Source organism: Naegleria gruberi (assembly GCF_000004985.1).
Source record: "Naegleria gruberi genomic scaffold NAEGRscaffold_52, whole genome shotgun sequence".
NCBI lineage: Eukaryota > Heterolobosea > Eutetramitea > Acrasida > Naegleriidae > Naegleria > Naegleria gruberi.
The window spans coordinates 60,730-83,368 of record NW_003163275.1 but is presented as its reverse complement, the minus strand read 5'-3'; the positions used below and the strand labels follow the sequence as shown (position 1 = coordinate 83,368).

Sequence of the window (22,639 nt, the reverse complement as noted above, 5' to 3'; positions counted from 1 at the left end):
TTACCCATATCCTTTTAGAAATGAAATAGTTACATGATAACACATTACTAACAAACACTATTTCAAAAGTAAGAATATTAAATTTATTTTAACATATCTTTCAATGTACGAGGTGTTACAATGAATACTGTATGGAATTTTGATCAGATATTTCACAGGAGTTGTAAACAACAGTTTCCTCCTTGTGTTTCTAAAAATCTAAAAATAATTATCAGTAATAGATAAAAATAGATTCAATTTGATTGTGGAGTTGTACATTCCGATTTTTAATCTGCATCAGTTTCTCGGATTTTCCTTCTTGATTTGAAAAAATGTCTCAAACACATTCTGCTGCTTCTGCCAGTAATACAGCAACCACACGATCGGAACAAAGAAAAAAAGAATTTTCCAAAACATTGGTTCTTTCTATGGGAAGAAATCATTGTCATCAATTAGGGTTTAGCAATCAAAATGCACAATCAATATACTATCCAAAATATTTAAATCCAACACTGAGAATGAATGGATTAGAAGAGGGTTATGAAAAGGTAGAACACGTTTATTGTGTTAGTAATGATACACGTGGATATTCAGTTTTCTTGACAAGTAGTAGAAAACACTTGTTTGTTTGTGGATCAACTCAAAATTTGAAAAAGAAAAAGAAGAAACAACAACCAGATGAATTATTTCCTGAAACAACTGCTCCAACCAAGTTACCATTTGTTTGGAAAGATTCAGAGGATTTTATAGATAAGATAACTCTTGGAAGTGAGCATTTATTTGTATTAACAAATAAGGGTAAAATTTATGGACTCGGGTCAAACAAATGTTTTGAGTTGGGTCTACCTAAGGAGAGAATGTACGATCAACTTTCAAGGATCACTATTAATAATGGTGAAGTTATTAGAAAAATTGTTTGTGGTGAATCGTGTACATTCTTTATTACTTCTGCAAATTATGTATTTGCTTCAGGATTAAATAATTATGGTAAACTAGGAACCTATAATGCCAAAGATGTGATAACTGTGCCACTAATGCTTCCAACTATGAATAATATTGAGGATATATATTGCGGATCTTCACATACTATTTTTAAGAAGACAGATGGATCATTGTATGGATGTGGTAATAATTTACTTGGTCAACTAGGATTGGGTTCAACTGAACTACATGCTGGACCTGTTCTTATAGAACCATTCACAGATCAAGAAATTGTCTCTGTAAAATGTGGAGAAAATTTCACAATGTTTTTAAATGCATCAGGTGAAGTATTCGTAACAGGATATTTCAATTTTTCAACAACTCCACATTTAGACGATTCTGAAAATATGACCAGTTGTAGACCAATTAAGATTACCTATTTCGACTCGAAGAATGTTTTAATTACATCCATAGAATGTGGTTCAGATGTTGCTTACTTTACAACTCACAATGGAGATGTTTATGGAGCTGGAGCTAATAGCTATGGTGCCCTAGGTCATATTGAGCATAGCAAGTATGCTGATAGTGAAGATGAAGAGAATTGGTTCGACAGAGATGATGAGTCCTTCAGAGTTATTCAAAGAATGGAATGCTTTGATGACTTTAAATATTTAACAACTCAAGGATGGAAAGTATGTTCTTCACCATTCTCTGATTCTGCATTCTTTATCAGAATTCCAAATGTTAGAGTTGAAAACTTCCTTAAGAATCTTATGAATGGATCCTATTCGGATGTTTCTTTCAATTTTTAAAAAAAAAACTGTTAATAAAAAAATTGTAAATTTCATCATACCTTTGTAAACTTTATATCTTTGTGAAGGTTCAACTGGAGATTTTCTTTACCGTTCCACTTTAATTCCACTTTGTGTCCTGTTCCAACATTTCCTTTAAAAAATTCCTTAATAAAAACCAACCATCGAATCCTTACCTCCTTGATACATCAACATTGTTTACCCATTAGAACTTTGCAAAAAGAATAAAAACGGTTCGACAAGGAACAAAGGATTTTTCAAATCTTTTCAAAAAAATTAAAAAAATGCAGATATCGCTATCCAACCCATTATCTTCTTCCAATGGTGGGATCTCTCATGGTCTACATAGGATTCGGAAGAACCCAAACAATAATTCATTCAAATTCGGTGGTAGTGGTTTAGTATTATTTATTTTCCTAGTGATCATAATGATGAGTAGTGGTAGTCTAATTGTTGGACAACAACAATACGATTGGACAATTTGTGATAGTGATGCGAGATGTATGAATGCTGGATATTGTTCGACAGATAATACAACATGTGTTTGTTTGCCTGGTTTCAAGAATGATTTATCCATGGGAATTAGAAATTGTTCTTTGATTGACTGTGTAAATGGAAAATCATTGACAGATAAAGTTTATGATGATTCGAACACAAGAAGAAATTTATTTAGTACGAGTAGTGATGACGATAAATCTCCAGTTTGTTCTTGTCAACCTGGATGGGAAGGATTGGATTGTAGAATGTGTAGTAATGATTACGTTTGTCAACAACGATTGAACAATTCGGCTGCTTTTTGTGATAAATCATACATTCCACAGAAAGAAAAGGTTTATAGTTGTGAAGTTACTTCGGAAAGAATGATACCTCTCATGGGAAATTATTTCACAATTGACTGTAATGGAATGGAAAATAAGACAGCTGGTGGAAATTGTTATTTCAGATCATTTGACAAGTCTGATACTTCTCTTGCTGAAACTTTTTATTGTACATTCCACGATTGTGTCTTATCAATTCCAGAAAAAGGAGAAGTATTATACAAATGTGGATATACTACTGGCTGTGCATGTTCAATGATTTCTCCAAAATGTTATAACCAGTTTGTATTGTATATATTAGAACACATGACTGGTTATGCAAATGTACAGTGTAATAACGAAACCAAGTCTTGTTCAAGTAAGTTTCAATTCCAATGTTAAAATATTTACCTGTTAATATTTTTCTAATAGTTCAACATGAAAACTTCCCTGGTGTTATTCAATCAACTTGTGATCATGCTGCTGAGTGTGTTGATGTATACGTTCCTGCACCTCAACCACCAAAACAAAATGATTTACCTAAAATTGTTGCTGGAGCTGTTGGTTCAGTAATTTTTGTTGCTATCATGATTGTATTAATTTTCAGTATTATTTATTCTAAACTTCAAACTAGAAAGGTTAAACATGAATATGAGGATATGATGAAGACAGGAAATAATGAATTTGGAGCCAAGTTGGAAATTCGTAACTTGACCTATATTATCAGAACTACTGCTAAGAAAATCAATTCTCTCCAGGAAGTTAGTGGAGTCAATGAGGAAGATATTGCAAAGGAAGAAAAGGAGGAGGAAAGAGAAAGGGCTCTCCATCTCAAGAGCAAGAATAGAATTACACTTCTTCATGGATTGAGTCACACCTTTAAACCGGGAACTGTTACTGCTATTATGGGTCCTTCTGGAGCTGGTAAAACATCATTATTGGATATTATTGCTGGTAGATCTAAATCTGGAGATGTTTTTGGAGAATTATTGGTTAATAACAAACCAATTGACTATAACCAATATAAGAGAGTTGCTGGTTATGTATCTCAATCAGATGATCATTTAATGGGTACCTTGACAGTTTTTGAATCAATCATGTTTAGTGCGGAGCTTCGTTTACCTGATACTGTCCCATATACGGAAAAGAAGAGACGTGTTGAGTCTGTTATGGAAGAGCTTGGAATTTCACATATTCGTGATAGAAAGATTGGTGATGCCATGACAAGAGGTAAGTAATTTTACTTTTATTTCATGAATAACAAACTTTTTAAGGTATTTCTGGAGGCGAAAAACGTCGTGTCAGTATTGCTTGTGAATTAGTCATTGCACCACAAATTCTCTTCTTGGATGAACCTACAAGTGTTAGTAATTTTACTTTTATTAATGAATGACAAACTTTTTAAGGGATTGGATTCATATCACGCAGTCTCAACCATCAAGACTATTTGCGACCTGGCCACTAAACATAACAGAACTATTGTATTCTCTATCCATCAACCTCGTTCTAATATTTTCCAACAATTTGATAATTTACTCTTAATGAAGGATGGTAAAATATTCTATAGTGGAAGTGCTGAAGGATCATTGGATTATTTGTCAAAACTTGGTCATGACTGTCCATCTCAATACAATCCTGCTGACTTTTTATTAGATGTCATGTCAGAAATGTCAGAAAATGAGACTCAAGGAACTTCTATTAATCAAAATAATCAATCTTTATCTTACCAACAACCAATTTTCAAACAATCTGGTTATGGATCTGAAAATCAAGAATCACAAAATCTCTTGGTAAAGACAGAAGATAATATTTACACCAAGAAGGTTCAAGAGTATGCCACCTCGTTCTATACGCAACTTTACATTTTATCTAAGAGATCATTCCGTAACTTTTACAGAAATTTCTACCTTATGCCAGCTCACTATTTGAGTGCTATTATCATGGGTCTTTTACTTGGTGCCATTTACTTCCAGCAAAGTAACAATATCCAAGCTTGTCAAAACAGAATGGGTAGTATTTTCTTCATGTGTGCTTTGTTGAACTTTGCTGCCATGTCTAGCTTGGAATTATTTATTACAGAACGTACAATTTATGTGAGAGAAAGAGCAAATGGATACTATCTTTCAATTTCATACTTTTTCTCAAAGACTTTCTTTGATTTAATTCCACTCCGTGTCATTCCACCAATTATTATGGGATCTATTGCTTATGTAAGTATTTTTCAATATTGATTATTTGACAATAGAAATAATTATCTAAAATATTATTAGTGGATGATTGGTTTGAGAGAAATCACTTCACACTTCTTTTGGTTTATTTTCATTTTAATTTTATTCAATTTAGCAAGTGGAGCTCTCTGTATTTGTATTGGTACAATTGCTAATAGTGTTGCTTCTGCTAACTTGATTTCAATTTTGTTAATTCTTGGAAATATGTTGTTTGCTGGATTCTTGTTGAATACTGATTCACTTCCAGTCTACCTCTCATGGATTAAATACTTTTCATACTTTAGTTATGCCTATGAAGCCCTTCTCATCAATGAATTGCACGGATTCCCAATCGTTATTGATCCAAAAGGTTTCCCAAGCTTCCCAGGTGATGGTGACTTTTTCCTGAAAGAATTGGGAATGGACCACGAAAGATTCTATGCGGATATCATTTTCACTGCAAGCTTTGCTGTTTTCTTTATTGTTTTAGCTGGTCTCTTATTGAGATTCTTTGTAAAGGAAAAGAGATAAATTATTTATTTTAATCAACATCTTCCATTAAGGATTCAGCAGCTGGACTTTCTTCAACCTTATTTTCTTGGCTTGTTGTTTCAGTCTTTTCAGAGGCAAGATCTTCTTCATCAATACTCAAACCAAGTTTGATCATTCTGTGAATTCTGGAAGCATAAGTATGAGGTTCTTCCATACTGAAACCAGAAGTCAATAAGGCAGTTTCGAATAACAACCAAACCAAATCTCTGACAGTCTTGTCAGCCTTATTAGCTTCAGCCTTCTTTCTCAATTCATTGACAATAGAATTTTCTGGATTAATTTCCATTGTTTTCTTTGAAACCATGTAGGAGGCCATAGAATTGTCCTTCAAAGCTTGAGCTTTCATGATTCTTTCCATATTTGCACTCCAACCATATTCACCAGTAACCAAACAACATGGAGAATCACCAAGTCTATCAGAAACAACAACCTTTTCAACTCTATCTCCCAAAATATCCTTCATCAACTTGCACAATGCTTCGAATGAGGCCTTCAATTCTTCCTTCTTCTTCTTTTCTTCTTCAGTTTCTGGCAATTTCAATCCTTCCTTTGTTACACACACTAATTTCTTGCCTTCGAATTCTTTCAATTGTTGAACCATGTATTCATCAATTGGATCAGTCATGTACAAGACTTCAACTCCCTTCTTGGTGCACTTTTCAATGAATGGTGAGCTAGCAACTGCCTTTCTGCTTTCACCAGTAATGTAATAGATAAATTCTTGACCTTCCTTCATACGTTCAATATATTCCTTGAGGCTGGTCCAATCTTCACCTTTAGTTTGAGAGGAGTGGAATCTCAATAACTCGGCCAACTTTTGTCTATTTTGAGAATCTTCATGAATACCCAATTTCAAATTCTTTCCAAATGCTTCATAGAAAGTCTTGAAATCTTCCTTATTCTCAGCAAGTTCAGTGAACATTTCAATACACTTCTTGACTAAATTCTTTCTAATAACTTTCATAATCTTGTTTTGTTGCAAGTGTTCACGGGAAATATTCAATGGCAAATCTTCAGAGTCAACAATACCCTTCACAAAATTCAAATATTCTGGAATCAACTCTTCACAATTATCCATAATAAAGACCTTTCTAACATAGAGTTTGATATTGTTGAGTTTCTTCTTTGGTTCGAATAGATCGAATGGAGCTCTCTTGGGTGTGAACAACAAACTCTTGAATTCAAAGTTGCCTTCAACTGAAAAGTGCTTGACAGCCAAATGTTCTTCCCAATCATTTGTCAATGCCTTGTAGAAACTGGAATATTCTTCCTTAGTGACAGTCTTTGGATCACGAGTCCACAATGGCTTGTTCTTATTCAACAATTCGAGCTCTTTCTTGACTTCTTTAACCTTCTTCTTTTTCTTGTCATCTACTTCCTTGACTTCTTCAATCTTTGGACCATCTTCCTTCTTGTCTTCGTCCTTCTTTTCATCATCTGACATGGAGTCATCTTCATCAACTTCCTTCTCTTCAGTCTTTTCAACTTGTAAAGAGATTGGATAACCAATAAATTCAGAGTGCTTCTTTACCAAATCCTTCAACTTTCTTTCTTCCAAATATTCTAATTGATCGTCTTTCATGTGAAGAACAATCTTGGTTCCACGTGACAATTTTTCACCACTTTCATCCAAAGTAATTGTAAAACTGCCACCAGCAGATGATTCCCAAATGTATTGTTCATCATCATTGTGTTTAGTTGTGACAACAACTCGATCAGCAACAAGGTAAGCAGAATAGAAACCAACACCAAATTGACCAATTAAGGAAACATCAGCACCAGCTTGAAGCATTTCCATAAATTGTTTAGTTCCAGATCTTGCAACAGTTCCCAAGCAATTAATTAAATCGTGCTTGGCCATACCACAACCTGTATCTCTAATTGTCAATGTCTTGTTTACCTTATCAGGAATTAAATGAATGCACAATTCCTTTTCAGTATCCAAAACTGAAGGTTCAGTCAAACTCATATAACGAATCTTATCCAAAGCATCTGAAGCATTGGAAATCAACTCTCTCAAAAAGACTTCCTTATTGCTGTAGAATGTATTAATAATCAAGCTCATCAATTGATTGATTTCGGCTTGGAATTTGTAAGTTTCAACTTGGGCCATTTTTACGTATGTTATTTACTAAGCGAACAGCTGAGAGTGTGTATGTACAGAGAATGTTTGAAATTTTTTTTAATTGGATTTTGGGTAGGAAATGGGTGTGTTGTAGCATTTTTAAAAGCATTTCGGAATTTGCTGATTCTGGATCGGAATCATGATGATATGAAGTGTCGAATCGAATATCGGAATGAAGTGATGTAGATGTAAATGTTTCCAACCAGTGTACTAGTTGCATCATTCCGAACCTTTTATTAAGAAACATAAAGCATTTCTTGTTTTTAGAAATAACCAGAAAGTTAATGGAAAGGACCAAAGAGGGATTGGCTTCTATTGTTATGAATAGATCGATCTCTTATAATACTCTCTTATAACCCTACTTAAAAAGTTAATAAAAGTAAATCTTAAAATCATTTCAGCTTATTAATTCTTAGTATACAAGAATATTATAAAAAAATGATATCACAACTTTTCAAAGGGAAGACTTGCACATCTATGAAAGCCTTTCTTGAGAATTTAGGAAAGAAATATTATTCTACCACTACCAACAGCAGCACCTTCCGAGAATTAGTGGGCTATGGGGCTTCGTTTGATAATTTATTTACAATCTACCGAAAATCAAAACAACAGAAAGACTTATTACCAACCAACATGATAGAAATATGTTTGGCAATGACTCACAAGTGCAAAGTGTCGGGAAATCAAAAAAAGGAGCTAGAAGAGTGTTTACTTGATTTGTCAAACTTGTTTGATTGCCTAAACCAAGATGATGAACTAAAACTTAAAGAAAAGTCTTGGAATTTTGCCATTCAACATTTACTTAGTCATCCAAATTATGAAAAACAAGGAGTAAGGTTATTCGAAAGAATTGTAAACAAGAATTTGGCTGCTCCAAACTACTTTACTTACAATGCAATTTTACAGTATTACTCCAAAATTGGAGATACCTCATCATGTGAACTAGTTGTTGATATTTTAATTGAGAAAGGACAATGTACAGTCTATTCGTTTATATCTCTGATTTCGAGTATGATCAAGAACGGTCAATTAAATGAAACAATTAGTGCTATACTCAAAATGCAACAAAATGGAATTGAACCTAATTTTGGAGTTTACATTCCCATTCTAAAAGAAGCAACTAGATGCAATAATGTTTGTGTAGGAATGAAGTTATACGAAATAATCCAGAAATCAAAAGTTGAGAGTTTGCAACTGTCTTCAAGTCTAATTTCATTCTTTTCCAAATGTGGAAACCACTCTTTGGCGAATGAGGAGTGCATGAAATTACAAAAACATGGAAAAATGGATGTAATTTCTTGGACATGTTTAATTCAATCTTTTATAGAAATGAATAATATGAAGAAAGCTATAGAGAGTTTATATGAAATGATAGAGACTGGGATCAAACCAGATTGTGGAATATTCAATAAAGGAATACATTTAACAAGCTCTATTCCATATAAGTATAAGTTGTTTTCTCCAAGAGCTCCAAGTAATAAACCGTATGTAGTACTGTCAGGTGGTAAGCCAGTTCTTTTTTCCATTTCGCTTAAAACCATAAGGGCCTTTTTGTAGTTTTTTCTACTTAAATGTGCTTGGATTACACAGTTCCAAGATATAGTATCGATGAATCCATTTTATTAACTTCTTGCACACACCACAGACTATTTGATGAGGGTAAAAGGATACATAACCAAGCTCAAAAACTGCTACTGAATATTAGTACTAACTAACATAATACTGTTATGTCATTTTACACAAAATGTGGCCATCCTGAACTCGCGATGGAGGAGTTTGAAAAACTGAAAAAGACAGGAGGAGTAGATATTGGTTCATGGAATTGTTTACTCCAAGCATATATTAGCGCTGGAAACATTTCAACAGCTATTCAAACCTTTACAACAATGCAAGGAAACAACATATCACCAAATGACATTAAATTTACAATTTTACTGAAAGGATGTGCAGATAATAGATTATATGAGGAAGGAGTAGAAATTCACCGAATGATTCCAGATGTTATTGAGAATATTACTACTGAGCTCGCAACATCCATCATGAACTTTTACACAAAGTGTGGTAAACCATATGTGGCAGTTGATTTATACGATGAGTTTTGTGAGGCAGGTCTAGTTAATGTCGGAACCTGTACTGCTTTGATACAGGCTTTTATTGAGATAGGTGATGCTAATGAAGCTTTTACAGTTTTTAACGAAATGCTGAAGCAAAATTTTCAACCCAATATTGTAACATATCTTGTTTTGTTACAAGCATGTTCTAGATTTGTATCAACCGACAGTGGTAACCGAGTGATAAAACACATTCAAGATAATGGGTTGTACAATAATGAAATAATACAATCTTCGATAGCTCTTTATTTTTCAAAAATTGGAGAGTTAGAAGCATCCAAACAGATTTTTGATGAATTGTTGAAATATGAAAAAGCTCTTTCAATTGAAACATGCAATAACATCCTTTCTGTTTTCGCACATCATGGTGAGGGATCTGAAGCATTCAATTTTTACATTTCATTCATAGAAAAGAATATTGAACCTACAGAAAAAACTTTCACAATTCTGCTGAATGCTCTTTCTCATTCTGGAATGGTAGAGCATGTATATTCAGTATTTTCCTCAATTAAGCATCCATCCATACATAATAAATGTGCTATGGTAGATGCATTGGCACGAAAAGGACTGTTAGAACAGGCAGAAAGTGTAATTGATCATGATGATAGTTATATACTTTGGAATACTTTAATGTGTGGTTGTAGAAAATTCAATAACCTAGAGCTAGGAGAAAGAGTATTCAAAATAATGATATCCATCGATGAATTGGAACCTTCTGCCTATTTATTATCACATATTTACATGAACTATGGACTTGTTGAAAAGGCAAATAAAATTAGAGAGCTAATGAAAGAAAAGGGTATTCAGGTAATGCCCGGCATTGTGTATCACGAAGAAAATGGAATAACCTACAAATTTGTATCTGGCAATGATAATTTTGACAGATTCAATGAGGTTGAGCAAATGAGAGATGAAATTTTCAGAAAAATCATCAAAGCAGGTTATGTGCCAGATGTAAGATGGGTACCAAATACAGAGTTTAAGACTAAAGACGAAAGAGTTAAAGCCCTGTTAAGGCATTCAGAAAAAACAGCAATTGCTCATGCTTTTGTGTTGAATAAGGATCGCAAGAAAATATTATTAACCACAAACCTGAGGGTTTGCAATGATTGTCATTCAGCAACAGCATTTATTTCTAAAGTGATGGATTGCGAAATTATTGTCAGGGATGCCAAGAGATTTCATCATTTTAAGAATGGAATTTGTAGCTGTAATAACTATTGGTAAACCTCCAATTACTAGAAGCATAATCAAAGCTTCATCAACAGCTCCTATTGTCAACTTTATCAAGAAACTTATCAACTATGGTAAAAAATGAAACTCGACTAAACCTGTTCCACACAATATACTGGTGGATCATCCACATTCAGATCCTATCACTGCTATTCAATCCCTGATTATTTGGTAGAGGAAATATCTACCGAATTGAGACAACAAAACTATGATTATGCAAAAAAGAAATTTGAAAATTGACAAAAATTCTTTAGGTTTCTACAAATTCAAAAACAATCAAGTTGCTCTCTATTATCAAATAAATCTCGAATTGTAAAAATTTGCCGACACCAGGGATCGAACCAGGGACCTTAAGATCTTCAGTCTTACGCTCTCCCAACTGAGCTATGTCGGCTTCTTGTTCAAAAAAAGATAGTGTAGAAGATTACCCTATATCTTTTCAGGTCAAGAAAACAGTTGCTTGTAGATAGTGTGGATAGCAAAACAAAGAAAAGAGAAATAATTAGAGTTAGAAGATGACATGTTTAGAAATCATAAAATCTCTCTATTGAATAGTACAACAGCCAGTATTTTTCTCTAATGAAATTACTTCGTGATAATTATCTTGATCTTTTGGATCATTTAACACGACAGATTCCTCATAATCTTCAAGCTCTCCGTAGTAGCTCTTTGATTTTCTTCTATTGGACTTTTCATGATCAGTCAATGATATTGTGTTTCTAGATAAAGGTCTTACTGGAATGTCTTGCTTGAATAAAACCTCTATTGGAATATTGATCTCAATCAAATTATCTAGTGAAAATTGGAGCATGTACTCTACTCTGATAAGACTTCCATAAGTTGTTTGTGGATAGAGGAAATAATCAACAAGATCTGGATGTAAATCAAATGTGATATTTCTCAAATCTTTACATTTTGGCAGGATACCATTAAAGGTCTTTTTATAGACCTCTAACATAATATTCTCTGATGTATTTTGTTTCTCCATGTTAAGCTTTAAAATCTGCAGCAATCTGACAGTAATAAATGATACAGAAGAGATGCCTTCGTTCAATACTTCTGAATAAAATTGGCATTTGTCTCTTCGACAGTAAATATTTCTTCTCGATGATATTTTCCACAATAATCCACATGATTGATTATTTCTGCTTGCAAACAAATTGTTAGCCATTCTATCACCTAATTTTTCAAAAATTTCAAATTGTTTGTGAATTGTAACATGTTGAGACTCTTTTTCATTTCCCACCCTTAGTTCAACAACACATGATGCAAAGTAAGATATCTGAGCCTTGATCTGTTTTCCCAGATAAGTGGTTTCCTCAAAGAATGATCCAGGAATATCGGTTGGTAATCTTTCTGAAAAAGAATAAACATGAGGACCTTTTGTTAATTTCCCATCTCCAGCGATCGGTACCTCACTTTGTAGTACCTTTTTTTCATCAGATTTCCAAGCCAAAGATCGGTTCGGACCCTCCACTTGATACTCTAATTTTTCTAATCCCTGCAAAAAGAGAGTAATATCTTTAATACGAATAACTTGATTACAATTTTCTTTAATTTCTAAACGAATATCACCCTCTATCGTATCACTATACCATTCCTTTTGTAATTTAATTTCAAGATTGATAATATCTACGAGTCGATCATCGGAATACTCACACATTTTTTTTAAATAATAATATCTGTAATTTGTTTTGATCGTTTTTACCTGTTGGCAAAACAACACAAATAGAGAGGGGAAATGGAACCCCTCTAATTTAATTTCTAATAGGAGTTGTGGTACCTGATCATCGAGAGGGAGGTAACCTTCATTGTTTTTCAATTCCGAATACAATTTAAAATATTTTTTAATTATTCTTAATATTAATACAATATTATTGAACATGTTTGCTATTAAAGGTTAGAGTAGTAACTAACTATTTATTCGTAAATCCATTTGTTAGCAACTGGAGTCCAGTTGGAGATTTCTTCAGGCTTGAACCACAAAGCAATTTCAGCTTCAGCGGAGGTAGTGCTGTCAGAACCGTGGATAATGTTTCTACCAACGTTGATAGCAAAGTCACCTCTGATAGTACCTGGAGCAGATTCCAATGGCTTGGTAACACCGATGAGCTTTCTAGCAGCAGCAATGACACCTTGACCTTCCCAGACCATAGCACAGACTGGACCAGAAGTCAAGAATTCAACCAAACCAGCAAAGAATGGCTTACCATCATGTTCAGCGTAATGCTTAGAGGCCAATTCAGCAGTTGGAGTGATGAGCTTCATAGCAACCAACTTGAATCCCTTTTGTTCGAATCTGGTAATGATTGGACCAATCAAACCACGTTGGACGGCATCAGGCTTCAAAGCAATGAAAGCTTTTTCAAAGTTTAATATATTTTATCATAGAATTATACGTACTTCTTTCAGAGGACATTTTGTTGTATTTTTTTTAAACGGAAATTACAATGTTGCGTGGCTGCAAGCTTAAAACCTGGTGGGGACTGAGAGCAAATTTACAATGTTATTTATTGAAAATTCATAAGTTACAATGATCAAAACTATTGATTGGTTCGTTTGGTACCTATCTGAAAGAACAAAATATGAATATTGCTTCCTATTGGGGACTTTGTTTCAAAATGTAAATTCGATTGATTAATGAATTAATTATTTCACTATTCATTCAAAAAACAATATGATTTAAGAGTACCAATCATGAGCAGATCCTCTATAATTAATAACATTTGAATATCCATACTCTTCTATTAATACTTGTTGTGCCATTGCACTTCTAATACCATGCTCACAATAGACAATAATTAAATCATCAGATTTTGGTTTTTCAATTCCGAGTTGACTCTTAAAATCCTCATCATCCATTTCAAAAATTGGTTCCAAATGATAAATCGGAATATTTACAGCAGTTGGTAATATTGGATGAAATATTCCATTAGCTTCCTGTTCACTTCTAACATCAAATAGAAAATATTTTACAGAAGATGGTGATGACGATTCAATTAATTCTTTCAATTGCTTTTTCGAAATAATTCCATTGGTAAATGTTTTTAATAATTCTTCCATCGTTCTTTCTTCCTTTGTATTGTTATTATTATTAATATAATTAATTGAATGATGAGAAAATTGACGAAGGCTTGTTTGATGAAAATTTAAAATTTGATTAAAATTCTTCGGGATGGAAAATTCAAAACTTTGATTAATCTTGGAATTGAAGATAAATTTTGAGTGTAGGCAATTTTTAGTCTTGTTGAATGAACAAGTGGGTGCTTTCAATGATTGTAATTTTTTCATTTTTCCATTCATCAAATAATTATTTTACAATTATTAAATATATTTAAATATTAAATACCAAACATTTCATTTGTTGAACTTTTGTATGAATAGTTCCATAGTAAAAAAGTGAAATTTTCTACTGAACAACAAATGAACTAACTAAAATCATTACCCGTCACTACATTTCTTGATCAGTGACATAAAAAAATTATAATAATTGAGAGAGAGGATGGGTTCAGTTGTTTCTTCATTAACTTTTCAACCTCCTAAACCAGCATCCTACACAACCGAAAAACCACATCCTGTCATCTACACTCCAGGTAAATATTAAAAATTTCATCACATTCCTCATCATGTTATATTTCCTTCATCATCATCGTATTCATCAATTATCGTTAATTATCATCGTTTATCATTAATCAATTTATATTGTCATCATCATCATAATTATTAATAGGAATTAAAACTGGAAAGGAAGTGGCACTGTATTATTTTAAAGCAAAGACTGAAAGTGTAAAAACAACCATTCTCTATAGTCATGGTACGTAATTTAAGTGAAATTTCGCATGGTTTGAAGAAAAATTCTTGTAAAATTTAGGAAATGGAATGGATATTGGAATGAGTTATGATTATCTAACAATTTTGAGAGATAAATTGAATGTCAATATTGTTCATTATGAAGTACGTTAGCTATTATTCATAATAATTGATTGAATTGTAAAGTATTTTGGATATGGAGTCTTGTCAAATGTTGAAGAACCAAGTGAAGAAGGTGTTTATGAATGTGCATTGACTGCTTTTGATTATGTTGTGAATTCTTTGAAAGTTTCACCTGAAAATGTTATTCTATATGGTACATCGATGGGAACTGCAGCTAGCATCTATTTGGCAGCTCATCATCGTAGAGTTTCTGGTGTAATTTTAGAAAGTCCATTCGAAAGTATTGTAAGAACTGTTACAAATGTATTTGCAGGAAGATTGGTTGATATTTTCCCAAGTTATATGAGAATTGGTGCTATTGAAGCTCCTGTTTTTATTATTCATGGTGAAAATGATGAGTTAGTTCCGTAAGTTATCATCAAATTGTTTACAAAAATATTTATCAACATTTTACAGAGTTGACCATGGCATTTATATTCACAAACATGTTAAAAATCCATATCCAGCCTTATGGATCAAGAATGCTGGACACAATGATCTGAGAGAAGTCCTCGGATTACGAGAACTCACCAACCACATTAAGAGTAAGTACTCTTTCTCATTTCAATAATTTTAACCTCTATTAGAATTTATGATTGAATGTGGAGTTTTGAAAGAATAAACACAATTTTCTGCTATCCATTATCTTGTATTCCATTTTTGAAAAGCTCATTCTCACTCACCACCATTAACAAGCTCTCTCAATAATTAACTTCAAACAATTTAAATTTTTAAATTCAATCAATTTTAAATTTTTCAAAAAATTGAAAATAAAAAAAATGCTCAAAAACATTTCCAAACTCTCAAAGCCTTTGATTTCAAAAGTTGCTTCATCAGCAGCAAACCAACAACAATATTCCATCATTAGATGTTTCTCTCAAAATGTTACGCAAATGAATAATAATAATAAGGATATTCAACAATTTGCATCGGGGATGGATTCTAGACAATATGAAGATTTACTTCGTCAATTCTTGTGGGAATATCTTCAATCCGAGGCTGAAACTGATTTGAGTGAAGATTTTGGAGATGAAATGATGCAACAGTGGGGAAATGAAGCTCCATTGTTCCAAGATGAATATGACCAACAACTTTTTGAAGAACAAAAGAAGGAAGCTGCTACTAGAGGAAAACCATTCGGAAAGGGTGTGTAATCATATTCTTCCTTAACTAACCATTTCTTATGGTTTGTTACTTAATTTTTGATATTATCGGCATATAAATTACAAACTTTTTGTTCATTTGATGAAATTTATTTGAATTGTAAAATAGGAAATGATAAACAACAAGAAGATTCAACATTACTTGAAAATACTCCAACAACAAGTGTGAAACCTGATCACCAGGCCTCTTCTATGCCAATTGTTGAATCCAATCAAGATAAATCTACTTCCAAAAACGAGGTCAATTCTAGCTCCTTAAAAAAGAAATATGTCACATTAACAGTTTCACAGGAACACGATGATATGAGATTGGATAAATTCCTAACAAAAACTCTTGCCATTAATTTTGGTCTGATACAGAAAATTACGAGAAAGAAGCAACTTTTCAAGAATGGAATTGCTGTTAAGGAAAATAATGAACGAGTTTTTAAGGGAGACATTATTAAAATTCCAAAAGATTTCATTGATAGTGAAAAGAGACAGGAAATTGACGAGCATATAACAGGAAAAAGAGAACAGTTCAATAAGGCACAAAGAGAAACTGATAAAATAGACAGAGATGATGAAATGGATACCATCTCATCAGAAACTTTGGGAAATCCAATTTATAGTAAGAATGGAGGTAAAATGAAACTCGAATTAACACAGGAACAAATTGAGGAAATTAGAAGTTGGATCCTCTTCAAGAATGATGAAATTATTGCACTTAACAAGCCATATGGTATTTGTGTTCAGGGAGGAAGTAATCAAACATTCCACATCGATGCACTTTTGGATGCACTGACTGGATTGGACGGATTCAATGTGCGACCAAAACTTGTTCACAGATTGGATAGAGATACAACTGGTGTGTTGATTGTTGCTAGAAATAGAGCTGGTGCCATAAGAATGCAACAATGGTTACAGGAATCAACTGTTCCACTTAAGAAGTGTTATTGGGCTGTCACTGTTGGCGTTCCAACACCAACTACTGGAAGAATTAAGATGGTAATCGACATTCAAAAAGATGCAAATGGAGTAGAAAAAGTAGTTCCTGTGGATAATAAGACAGACTCGTCAAAAATCTCTGTATCTGAATACAAGACCATCGACCACATGACTGATAAATTGGCTTGGGTAGCTCTCTATCCAGTGACAGGAAGAAAACATCAACTTAGAGTTCATTGTGCTAGTGCTTTGGGAGCTCCAATTTTAGGTGATTACAAGTATGGTGAAGGTGTGCCAGAAAGTTTGACACACGTAGTTCCAGATAAGAGCTTAAAGAGACTTCATTTACATCACAGAGCTATGAAGCTTCCATATCTTAATTCAAAGTAAGTTTTATGAAATAGTTCATTTACATTTTAAACAAACTATTCTACTTAATAACAGGGGTGAAAATATGGTTGTCATTGCCCCAGTACCAGATCATTTCTCTTCACTGTTTAACTATTTAGTATTCAATGAAAAGAAAGGCAACAAGTTGTTGTTCAAATAAATTACGAGATTTACTTTACATTTGTTGCTCTCGACATTTCGTCGTCAAAATCACCATCTTCATCATCTTGATCTAATGATTTAGCATTTGATGCACTATTTGCTAATTTTACACTTTCAGAGTCACTATCTTCTTCCTCTGTTTCTTCTCCACTGTCAGTTTCATCACTTACAGATGAATCAAATTTATCATCTGCTTCAGCATCCAATTCTTTTTCTCCTCTCAAAATGGCCATATCTACCTCTACAATAATTTCTTCGGCCTCCTCTTCCTCTGCATCACTAATTGCTTCAAATGTTAAAACAACAAGTGTATGAATAATTGAATAGTGAAGTTGTCCAATATATACATTTCTAGGTCTTGATTCATTGTCCTCATCAATTGTTTTTTTAGATCCCTTTTGTGACGATGTTTCACCCATTGATTTTCCTACACTATCTTCAAATCTAAATTTAATATTCTTTGAATTGTAATACATTTGTAAAATTGGTGTTCCAACAACCAGATTATTCTCATTACAAAATTTTCTCTATTAAATTCCAAATATTAATTCCAATTCACAAATTTCATTAACATACATTAACTTCCTCATCAATTAATATAATTTTAACTCTATCCTTATATTCAAGACCTGGATCCTTTCCAAATTCCAACAAAGCCTCCAAACTAGTCTTTGTAGGAGTTATATATTCCACTCCATATCCCAAAACAATTAATCTTTAATATAATTAATAAGTTATCTGCTAATATAAAGACATACAAATCCTTTTCCTGTTGTATCGATCGTTTTACCTCAGAAACTGATGTAAATGGAAGACTAGATGATTTCTCAGAACCAACTAATGGAGAACTATCAACCAATTTCTTTGGAGTTGAAACTGTTGATCGGTTGGATCGATTGGAACGTTCCGATCTATCATCATCATCATCAAGGCTGTCTGTACTTCGGGCTGGTACTTGTGTAGCCTTCTTCTTGAATGGACTATCAACTTTGAGGTTCGGAAGGAATTTACGCATTTTTTTTTAAATTCTTTTTAAATATCAACAATATTAATAATTAATATTATTTTGTAATGAATTTAAATTTAATTATATATTTAAAAAAAATGTCATCACTGTACAATGATACCATTCTTGTATTTTTTAAAAGTTTGAGGATTGCAATCAAGGATCAAATATTACATCAAGTAAATTGGATACATTTTACAAATGATGTAGAGACAACCTTTTTAATTTCCTACTATTTAATACTCGCTTCTTTTATATTCGGATCAATGATGATGAGTAAATCGTGTCGTAAAATGAATATCTATCTAATTTTTGTATTAATATTAAATTCTTGTTTTGATTTAATTATTTGGGGATTAAATTTAAATATTTTACATGAACAAGTTTTATTATTGGATAAAACAACCTTCTTTTCAATTCTACTAATATTGAGATATATAGTTGTGATTTATATATCCTCTATTATATTATTTGCACTTGTATTTGGTAAATATTTGAGTGATAAATGAATCTCAATAAATTAGTGATTTGAAATACTTTTGAAAATGGAATGCATGGATTGGATGGTATGATCAAAATCTTTAACATCAATAATTTGATGATCACGAATAACTTGTTCCTTTCTTTCTGGATCTTGAATCACATTGAAAAATTGTTCCTTAAAGAATTCAATATTCTTATTTACAAATTCGGAATGTTTCACAGTTGAGGAGCTTTCAATAGTCTTATCACCTCCAATGATTTTCAATAATTGAGATGGTGAATAACGTGTATCAGATGAAAATCTATCAATCAATTGAATTTCTCTAGGTGTGAGATTATCAATTTGACTATTTTTCATTTTCAAAATGTTAACCAATAAATCCTTCTTATTTTCTTCATTCAGTTTCAATTCAACTTTTAAATCCTGTGGAAGTTCTGTTTTGAATGGGACGTAGGTCAAATCGTATAATTTGAGCTTTTCCTCCATGACCAACTTTTTAGTGAAAATCAAAAAGAATGGAAGTGATCCAAAAGTATTTCTATTTACAAGTTCTGAGAATAAATTCAAAGATTCAATAGTTCTATTAATTGAATCATCTTCATAGCAAATTTGATTATACTCAGAGAGAGGAACAAGGAACAAAACTCCAGAGAGTGTTTGAGAGTTATCATTCATGATATTTTTCCACTTTTTTCTTTCATTTCTCTGTAATGATATTAATTAATATTAGAATATTTCATTAAATTGAATTCTTACCTGACCACCAGTGTCATACAACCCAATCAGGTTGTTATCACCAAATTTAACTGGAATTTCAATAATACCAGTTGTTTTTACATAGGTACTAACAATGAGCTCAGTTACAATGTGTGAATCATCCTTAATGGCACTTGAAAACTTTGACTGTAAATCATCTCCTTCAGTTTCATAACTCAAAACATCTTCCAATTGATCAATGAGAGTTGGTAAATTTTCAAGATTCAAGTGACGAATATAAACTGATTTCTCAGCTCTATTTCTAGAATAATCTCCATATCCTTCAATAAATTTGTAAGCAATACTTGCAAAAAAGTAACACATTTGAATAATTGGTTCATCCATCCAAAAATCAACCAATCTTTCACAAATTTCATCACTCAAAAAAGTGGTATCTCCAAGAATATTGTCAATACTATCTGAAGGAATTTGAGAGAATTTAGTTTTAAATTCTTCTGATTCTTTTTTCAGATACGGCACATTTGGAAATAGGTTATTCTTAACATCAAAAAGAACACGGAATGCTAGTCAGGTTTCGAATAATCAGTTATAATTAAAACAAACCTTGGAAAATATTCTTTACGAGAATCTTTCTCCAATTCTTAATATCAAAATTAGTGATTGAATAATCAGATGAATGTATCTTCAATAACTTTGAAAGTGATGTCTTTCCTAATATTATTCGAATATAAAAAACGAAATTATTCCAATAAGAAGAAATGTTAAAAAGAATTTAAAACAAACCTGAACTACCAGTACCGACAAGAACTAACTTTGGAGCCTTTGAAAGATCAACACTATCCTTTCTATTATTTCCATAAATTGGAATTGATTGTACTTGTGTTGTATGAAGGTCATTAACTTTTTTTGCCTGATCCAAAATGTTATGACCCAAGAGTGAGAGAAATTGTGTAGAGGTTTGGAAAGATTGAGATGATTTTGAATCATCATCTTCCAACTCATCAAATAAATCATCACTTCTACTACTGAAAAGTAAATTTGCTCCGAAAGTTGTTGTTGAAGTTGGAGGACTTGTTGCATGAATTTGACCAACATTTGAACCTCTTCTTTGCTGTCTTTGTTGAAGCATTTGAAAGTTATTGTGGTCTGAATTATCAGAAAGACTTTTGCTCTCTAACTGTCCCATTTTGAGATATGTTTATTTGAGATGTTTAGATATTTTTTTATCACTGAAATATGCTGAGATGATTAATGACATATTTTACATTTTAGAGAATAATAATTTATTTGTTTTTTAATACTTTAGTGTACACATATGAATCTAGCTTAGAAGTTATAATGAGGTTGATGACCACCACCTTGGGCTTGAGATTGGTTGTTCATTGGAACTTGAAAATGTCCCATACCATTATTTGAATTGGCTTGTTGGTTCATCATACGTTGTGGTGGCAAAGTGGATTGTTGAGCTTGGGATTGTTGGTTATAGTATTGATTTTGATTTTGAGGAACCTGTTGAGAGCCTTGTCCCATGTGTTGAGTTTGAGGCATACCTCCAGCCATGTGTTGGTTTTGTTGATTCATCATTGGTTGACCACTGTGTTGACTCATCATTTGTGGATTACCCATTCCTTGAGGATTTCCCATCATTTGAGGGTTGCCCATCATTTGTGGATTTCCCATCATTCCTTGATATTCATCTTCGTCACCTTCTTCATCTTCGTCTTCATCACCACCTCCCATCATTTGTTGTTGGGAAGCTTCTGGGGCATTGAGACATTGTTGGATAAGGTTTTTACCTTCAGTTTGAGTGATGAGAGGTTGAAGCTTTGGAGTAGCAAATGTGTAAACGTGACCAGTTTCAGAAGCAACTAAATTTGGATTTTAAATAAGGATGTAGATTACAGTAAATACTTACCTAGCAGCAGAACTTGAGTACCAGTCAATGTAGAAAGTTCGTAAGCCTTCTTCATGATACCTGCCTTTCTCTTGGAGAAAGTAATGTGTCTACGAGATTTATCTTGAATGAATTCAATGTTAATTTTCCTACGTCCTGCTCTCTTCTTGGAGTTACTTCCAGATTGTGGTGGTGATTCAACTTCACTGGTAACTTGTGTTGATTGTGTGGCACCAGCTCCTTGAGTCATTTGGGTCATGGCCATACTGTTTGTATAAAAAGACATAATTACAGGTTGACAATATGAATGTTGTCAAGACAAAATGTTGTGGTAGTTAGTTGATCAACAGTGTTTATGGTGATGATCGTAATTGTTGTTGTCATTTGTGATGATCATAATAATAATAATTTAAATTAATATTTCCAATTTGATAATATATATTCACAACATACCCTTGGTTTTGGTTAGATTGAGAATGAATCATCATCATGATGTTGGAGTCACCAGCACCATTCTTTTGTTCTTGATCTTGGGTGGACATTATCTATTTGATGATTATGATCAATATCAAAGGAAGAAATTATTGTTGGTGTGATGATGAAGGAGGTACAACAACAACATGTAATTATATTACATGCATATGTAATATAATAATATATAATAATTAATTGTTGTTGTAGGGATAGTTGTTGTTGTAATAGTGTTGTCATAATTGGGTGGTGAGTTTAATAGTCATCGTACGAGTTGGGAAGTGTTTAAATTTGCAACACGTTCAAAGATGGAGAGATTCATTTGGAGAGGTGTTTATAAATTGAGGTTACTTGGTAAAAGTGCTTTTGAAGGAAAATCAACCTACAGCAAAATAATATATTTGATCCTATTTGTTTTTTTTTAAAGTGGTGCCGTCCGAAGATGGGCGAGAGATTCAAAAACGCAATTGGCTGCGCTATTTTGTGCAAGTCTTGATGTTTTCGAGCCAGCTTGTTGATGAGTTAGCAAAAGGATTTGATAACGTCAATATATGAAATTAACGTCTATTCAACAATACTAACAAGATGAAACAACTGCAACTTCATTGTTTGTTAGTTCTTGAATAGAACGCTTGTTATTTCAAACTGTTTATTTCGGGAATCGTTACATTGTTGCCTTCCATACAAAACCGTTACCGTGTTTGTTGGCGCTACTC

The 22,639-nt window shown here is 32.7% G+C and overlaps 11 protein-coding genes and 1 non-coding gene across 12 annotated transcripts; 4 read left to right on the top strand and 8 right to left on the bottom strand.

Moving 5' to 3' along the window:
• Positions 1 to 311: 311 nt before the first annotated feature.
• On the top strand, positions 312 to 1,712 carry NAEGRDRAFT_72255 (uncharacterized protein; the record flags this gene model as incomplete). Its single annotated transcript, XM_002672607.1, has 1 exon — positions 312 to 1,712. One exon carries the CDS (start codon positions 312 to 314, stop codon positions 1,710 to 1,712), a length of 1,401 nt encoding a protein of 466 aa, XP_002672653.1.
• Positions 1,713 to 2,143: 431 nt separating this feature from the next.
• Positions 2,144 to 4,740, top strand: NAEGRDRAFT_72254 (uncharacterized protein; the record flags this gene model as incomplete). Its single annotated transcript, XM_002672606.1, has 4 exons — positions 2,144 to 2,888; positions 2,942 to 3,739; positions 3,784 to 3,872; positions 3,916 to 4,740. The coding sequence occupies 4 exons, from the start codon at positions 2,144 to 2,146 to the stop codon at positions 4,738 to 4,740; spliced, it is 2,457 nt and encodes an 818-aa protein (XP_002672652.1).
• Positions 4,741 to 5,257: 517 nt separating this feature from the next.
• On the bottom strand, positions 5,258 to 7,381 carry NAEGRDRAFT_52089 (uncharacterized protein; the record flags this gene model as incomplete). Its single annotated transcript, XM_002672537.1, has 1 exon — positions 5,258 to 7,381. The coding sequence occupies one exon, from the start codon at positions 7,379 to 7,381 to the stop codon at positions 5,258 to 5,260; it is 2,124 nt and encodes a 707-aa protein (XP_002672583.1).
• Positions 7,382 to 9,120: 1,739 nt separating this feature from the next.
• Positions 9,121 to 10,731, top strand: NAEGRDRAFT_72252 (uncharacterized protein; the record flags this gene model as incomplete). Its single annotated transcript, XM_002672605.1, has 1 exon — positions 9,121 to 10,731. One exon carries the CDS (start codon positions 9,121 to 9,123, stop codon positions 10,729 to 10,731), a length of 1,611 nt encoding a protein of 536 aa, XP_002672651.1.
• Positions 10,732 to 11,058: 327 nt separating this feature from the next.
• Positions 11,059 to 11,131, bottom strand: NAEGRDRAFT_t567. The gene has a single exon. It is a non-coding gene; the product is annotated as a tRNA-Phe (tRNA).
• Positions 11,132 to 11,281: 150 nt separating this feature from the next.
• NAEGRDRAFT_72251 (uncharacterized protein) lies at positions 11,282 to 12,400 on the bottom strand (the record flags this gene model as incomplete). The annotated part of the gene is made up of 1 exon (XM_002672536.1): positions 11,282 to 12,400. The coding sequence occupies one exon, from the start codon at positions 12,398 to 12,400 to the stop codon at positions 11,282 to 11,284; it is 1,119 nt and encodes a 372-aa protein (XP_002672582.1).
• Positions 12,401 to 12,657: 257 nt separating this feature from the next.
• Positions 12,658 to 13,156, bottom strand: NAEGRDRAFT_72250 (nucleoside diphosphate kinase; the record flags this gene model as incomplete). Its single annotated transcript, XM_002672535.1, has 2 exons — positions 12,658 to 13,097; positions 13,141 to 13,156. The coding sequence occupies 2 exons, from the start codon at positions 13,154 to 13,156 to the stop codon at positions 12,658 to 12,660; spliced, it is 456 nt and encodes a 151-aa protein (XP_002672581.1).
• Positions 13,157 to 13,419: 263 nt separating this feature from the next.
• NAEGRDRAFT_72249 (uncharacterized protein) lies at positions 13,420 to 13,800 on the bottom strand (the record flags this gene model as incomplete). Its single annotated transcript, XM_002672534.1, has 1 exon — positions 13,420 to 13,800. One exon carries the CDS (start codon positions 13,798 to 13,800, stop codon positions 13,420 to 13,422), a length of 381 nt encoding a protein of 126 aa, XP_002672580.1.
• A 439-nt stretch (positions 13,801 to 14,239) lies between these two features.
• NAEGRDRAFT_52086 (uncharacterized protein) lies at positions 14,240 to 17,189 on the top strand (the record flags this gene model as incomplete). Its single annotated transcript, XM_002672604.1, has 5 exons — positions 14,240 to 14,330; positions 14,936 to 15,077; positions 15,127 to 15,254; positions 15,550 to 15,855; positions 15,982 to 17,189. 5 exons carry the CDS (start codon positions 14,240 to 14,242, stop codon positions 17,187 to 17,189), a joined length of 1,875 nt encoding a protein of 624 aa, XP_002672650.1.
• Positions 17,190 to 17,344: 155 nt separating this feature from the next.
• On the bottom strand, positions 17,345 to 18,366 carry NAEGRDRAFT_81159 (uncharacterized protein; the record flags this gene model as incomplete). The annotated part of the gene is made up of 3 exons (XM_002672533.1): positions 17,345 to 17,878; positions 17,928 to 18,066; positions 18,110 to 18,366. The coding sequence occupies 3 exons, from the start codon at positions 18,364 to 18,366 to the stop codon at positions 17,360 to 17,362; spliced, it is 915 nt and encodes a 304-aa protein (XP_002672579.1). The 3' UTR covers positions 17,345 to 17,359.
• A 364-nt stretch (positions 18,367 to 18,730) lies between these two features.
• Positions 18,731 to 20,744, bottom strand: NAEGRDRAFT_59163 (guanine nucleotide-binding protein G(o) subunit alpha; the record flags this gene model as incomplete). The annotated part of the gene is made up of 3 exons (XM_002672532.1): positions 18,731 to 19,546; positions 19,598 to 20,016; positions 20,342 to 20,744. 3 exons carry the CDS (start codon positions 20,742 to 20,744, stop codon positions 18,878 to 18,880), a joined length of 1,491 nt encoding a protein of 496 aa, XP_002672578.1. The 3' UTR covers positions 18,731 to 18,877.
• An 84-nt stretch (positions 20,745 to 20,828) lies between these two features.
• On the bottom strand, positions 20,829 to 22,334 carry NAEGRDRAFT_81157 (uncharacterized protein). Its single transcript, XM_002672531.1, has 4 exons — positions 22,310 to 22,334; positions 21,906 to 21,997; positions 21,474 to 21,718; positions 20,829 to 21,426 (listed from the first exon to the last, which is right to left on the bottom strand). The coding sequence occupies exons 2-4, from the start codon at positions 21,992 to 21,994 to the stop codon at positions 20,885 to 20,887; spliced, it is 876 nt and encodes a 291-aa protein (XP_002672577.1). The 5' UTR covers positions 21,995 to 21,997; positions 22,310 to 22,334; the 3' UTR covers positions 20,829 to 20,884.
• Positions 22,335 to 22,639: the final 305 nt, after the last annotated feature.

What these genes read in the sequence shown, in the direction of transcription:
- NAEGRDRAFT_81157 (XM_002672531.1), bottom strand. Translation starts at nt 21,994, where the DNA reads ATGTCCACCCAAGATCAAGAACAAAAGAATGGTGCTGGTGACTCCAAC. An exon ending in CAATCTAACCAAAACCAAGG is followed by an intron (nt 21,719 to 21,905) that starts GTATGTTGTGAA and finishes TTATACAAACAG; the next exon opens with TATGGCCATGACCCAAATGA. An exon ending in TACTCAAGTTCTGCTGCTAG is followed by an intron (nt 21,427 to 21,473) that starts GTAAGTATTTAC and finishes ATCCAAATTTAG; the next exon opens with TTGCTTCTGAAACTGGTCAC.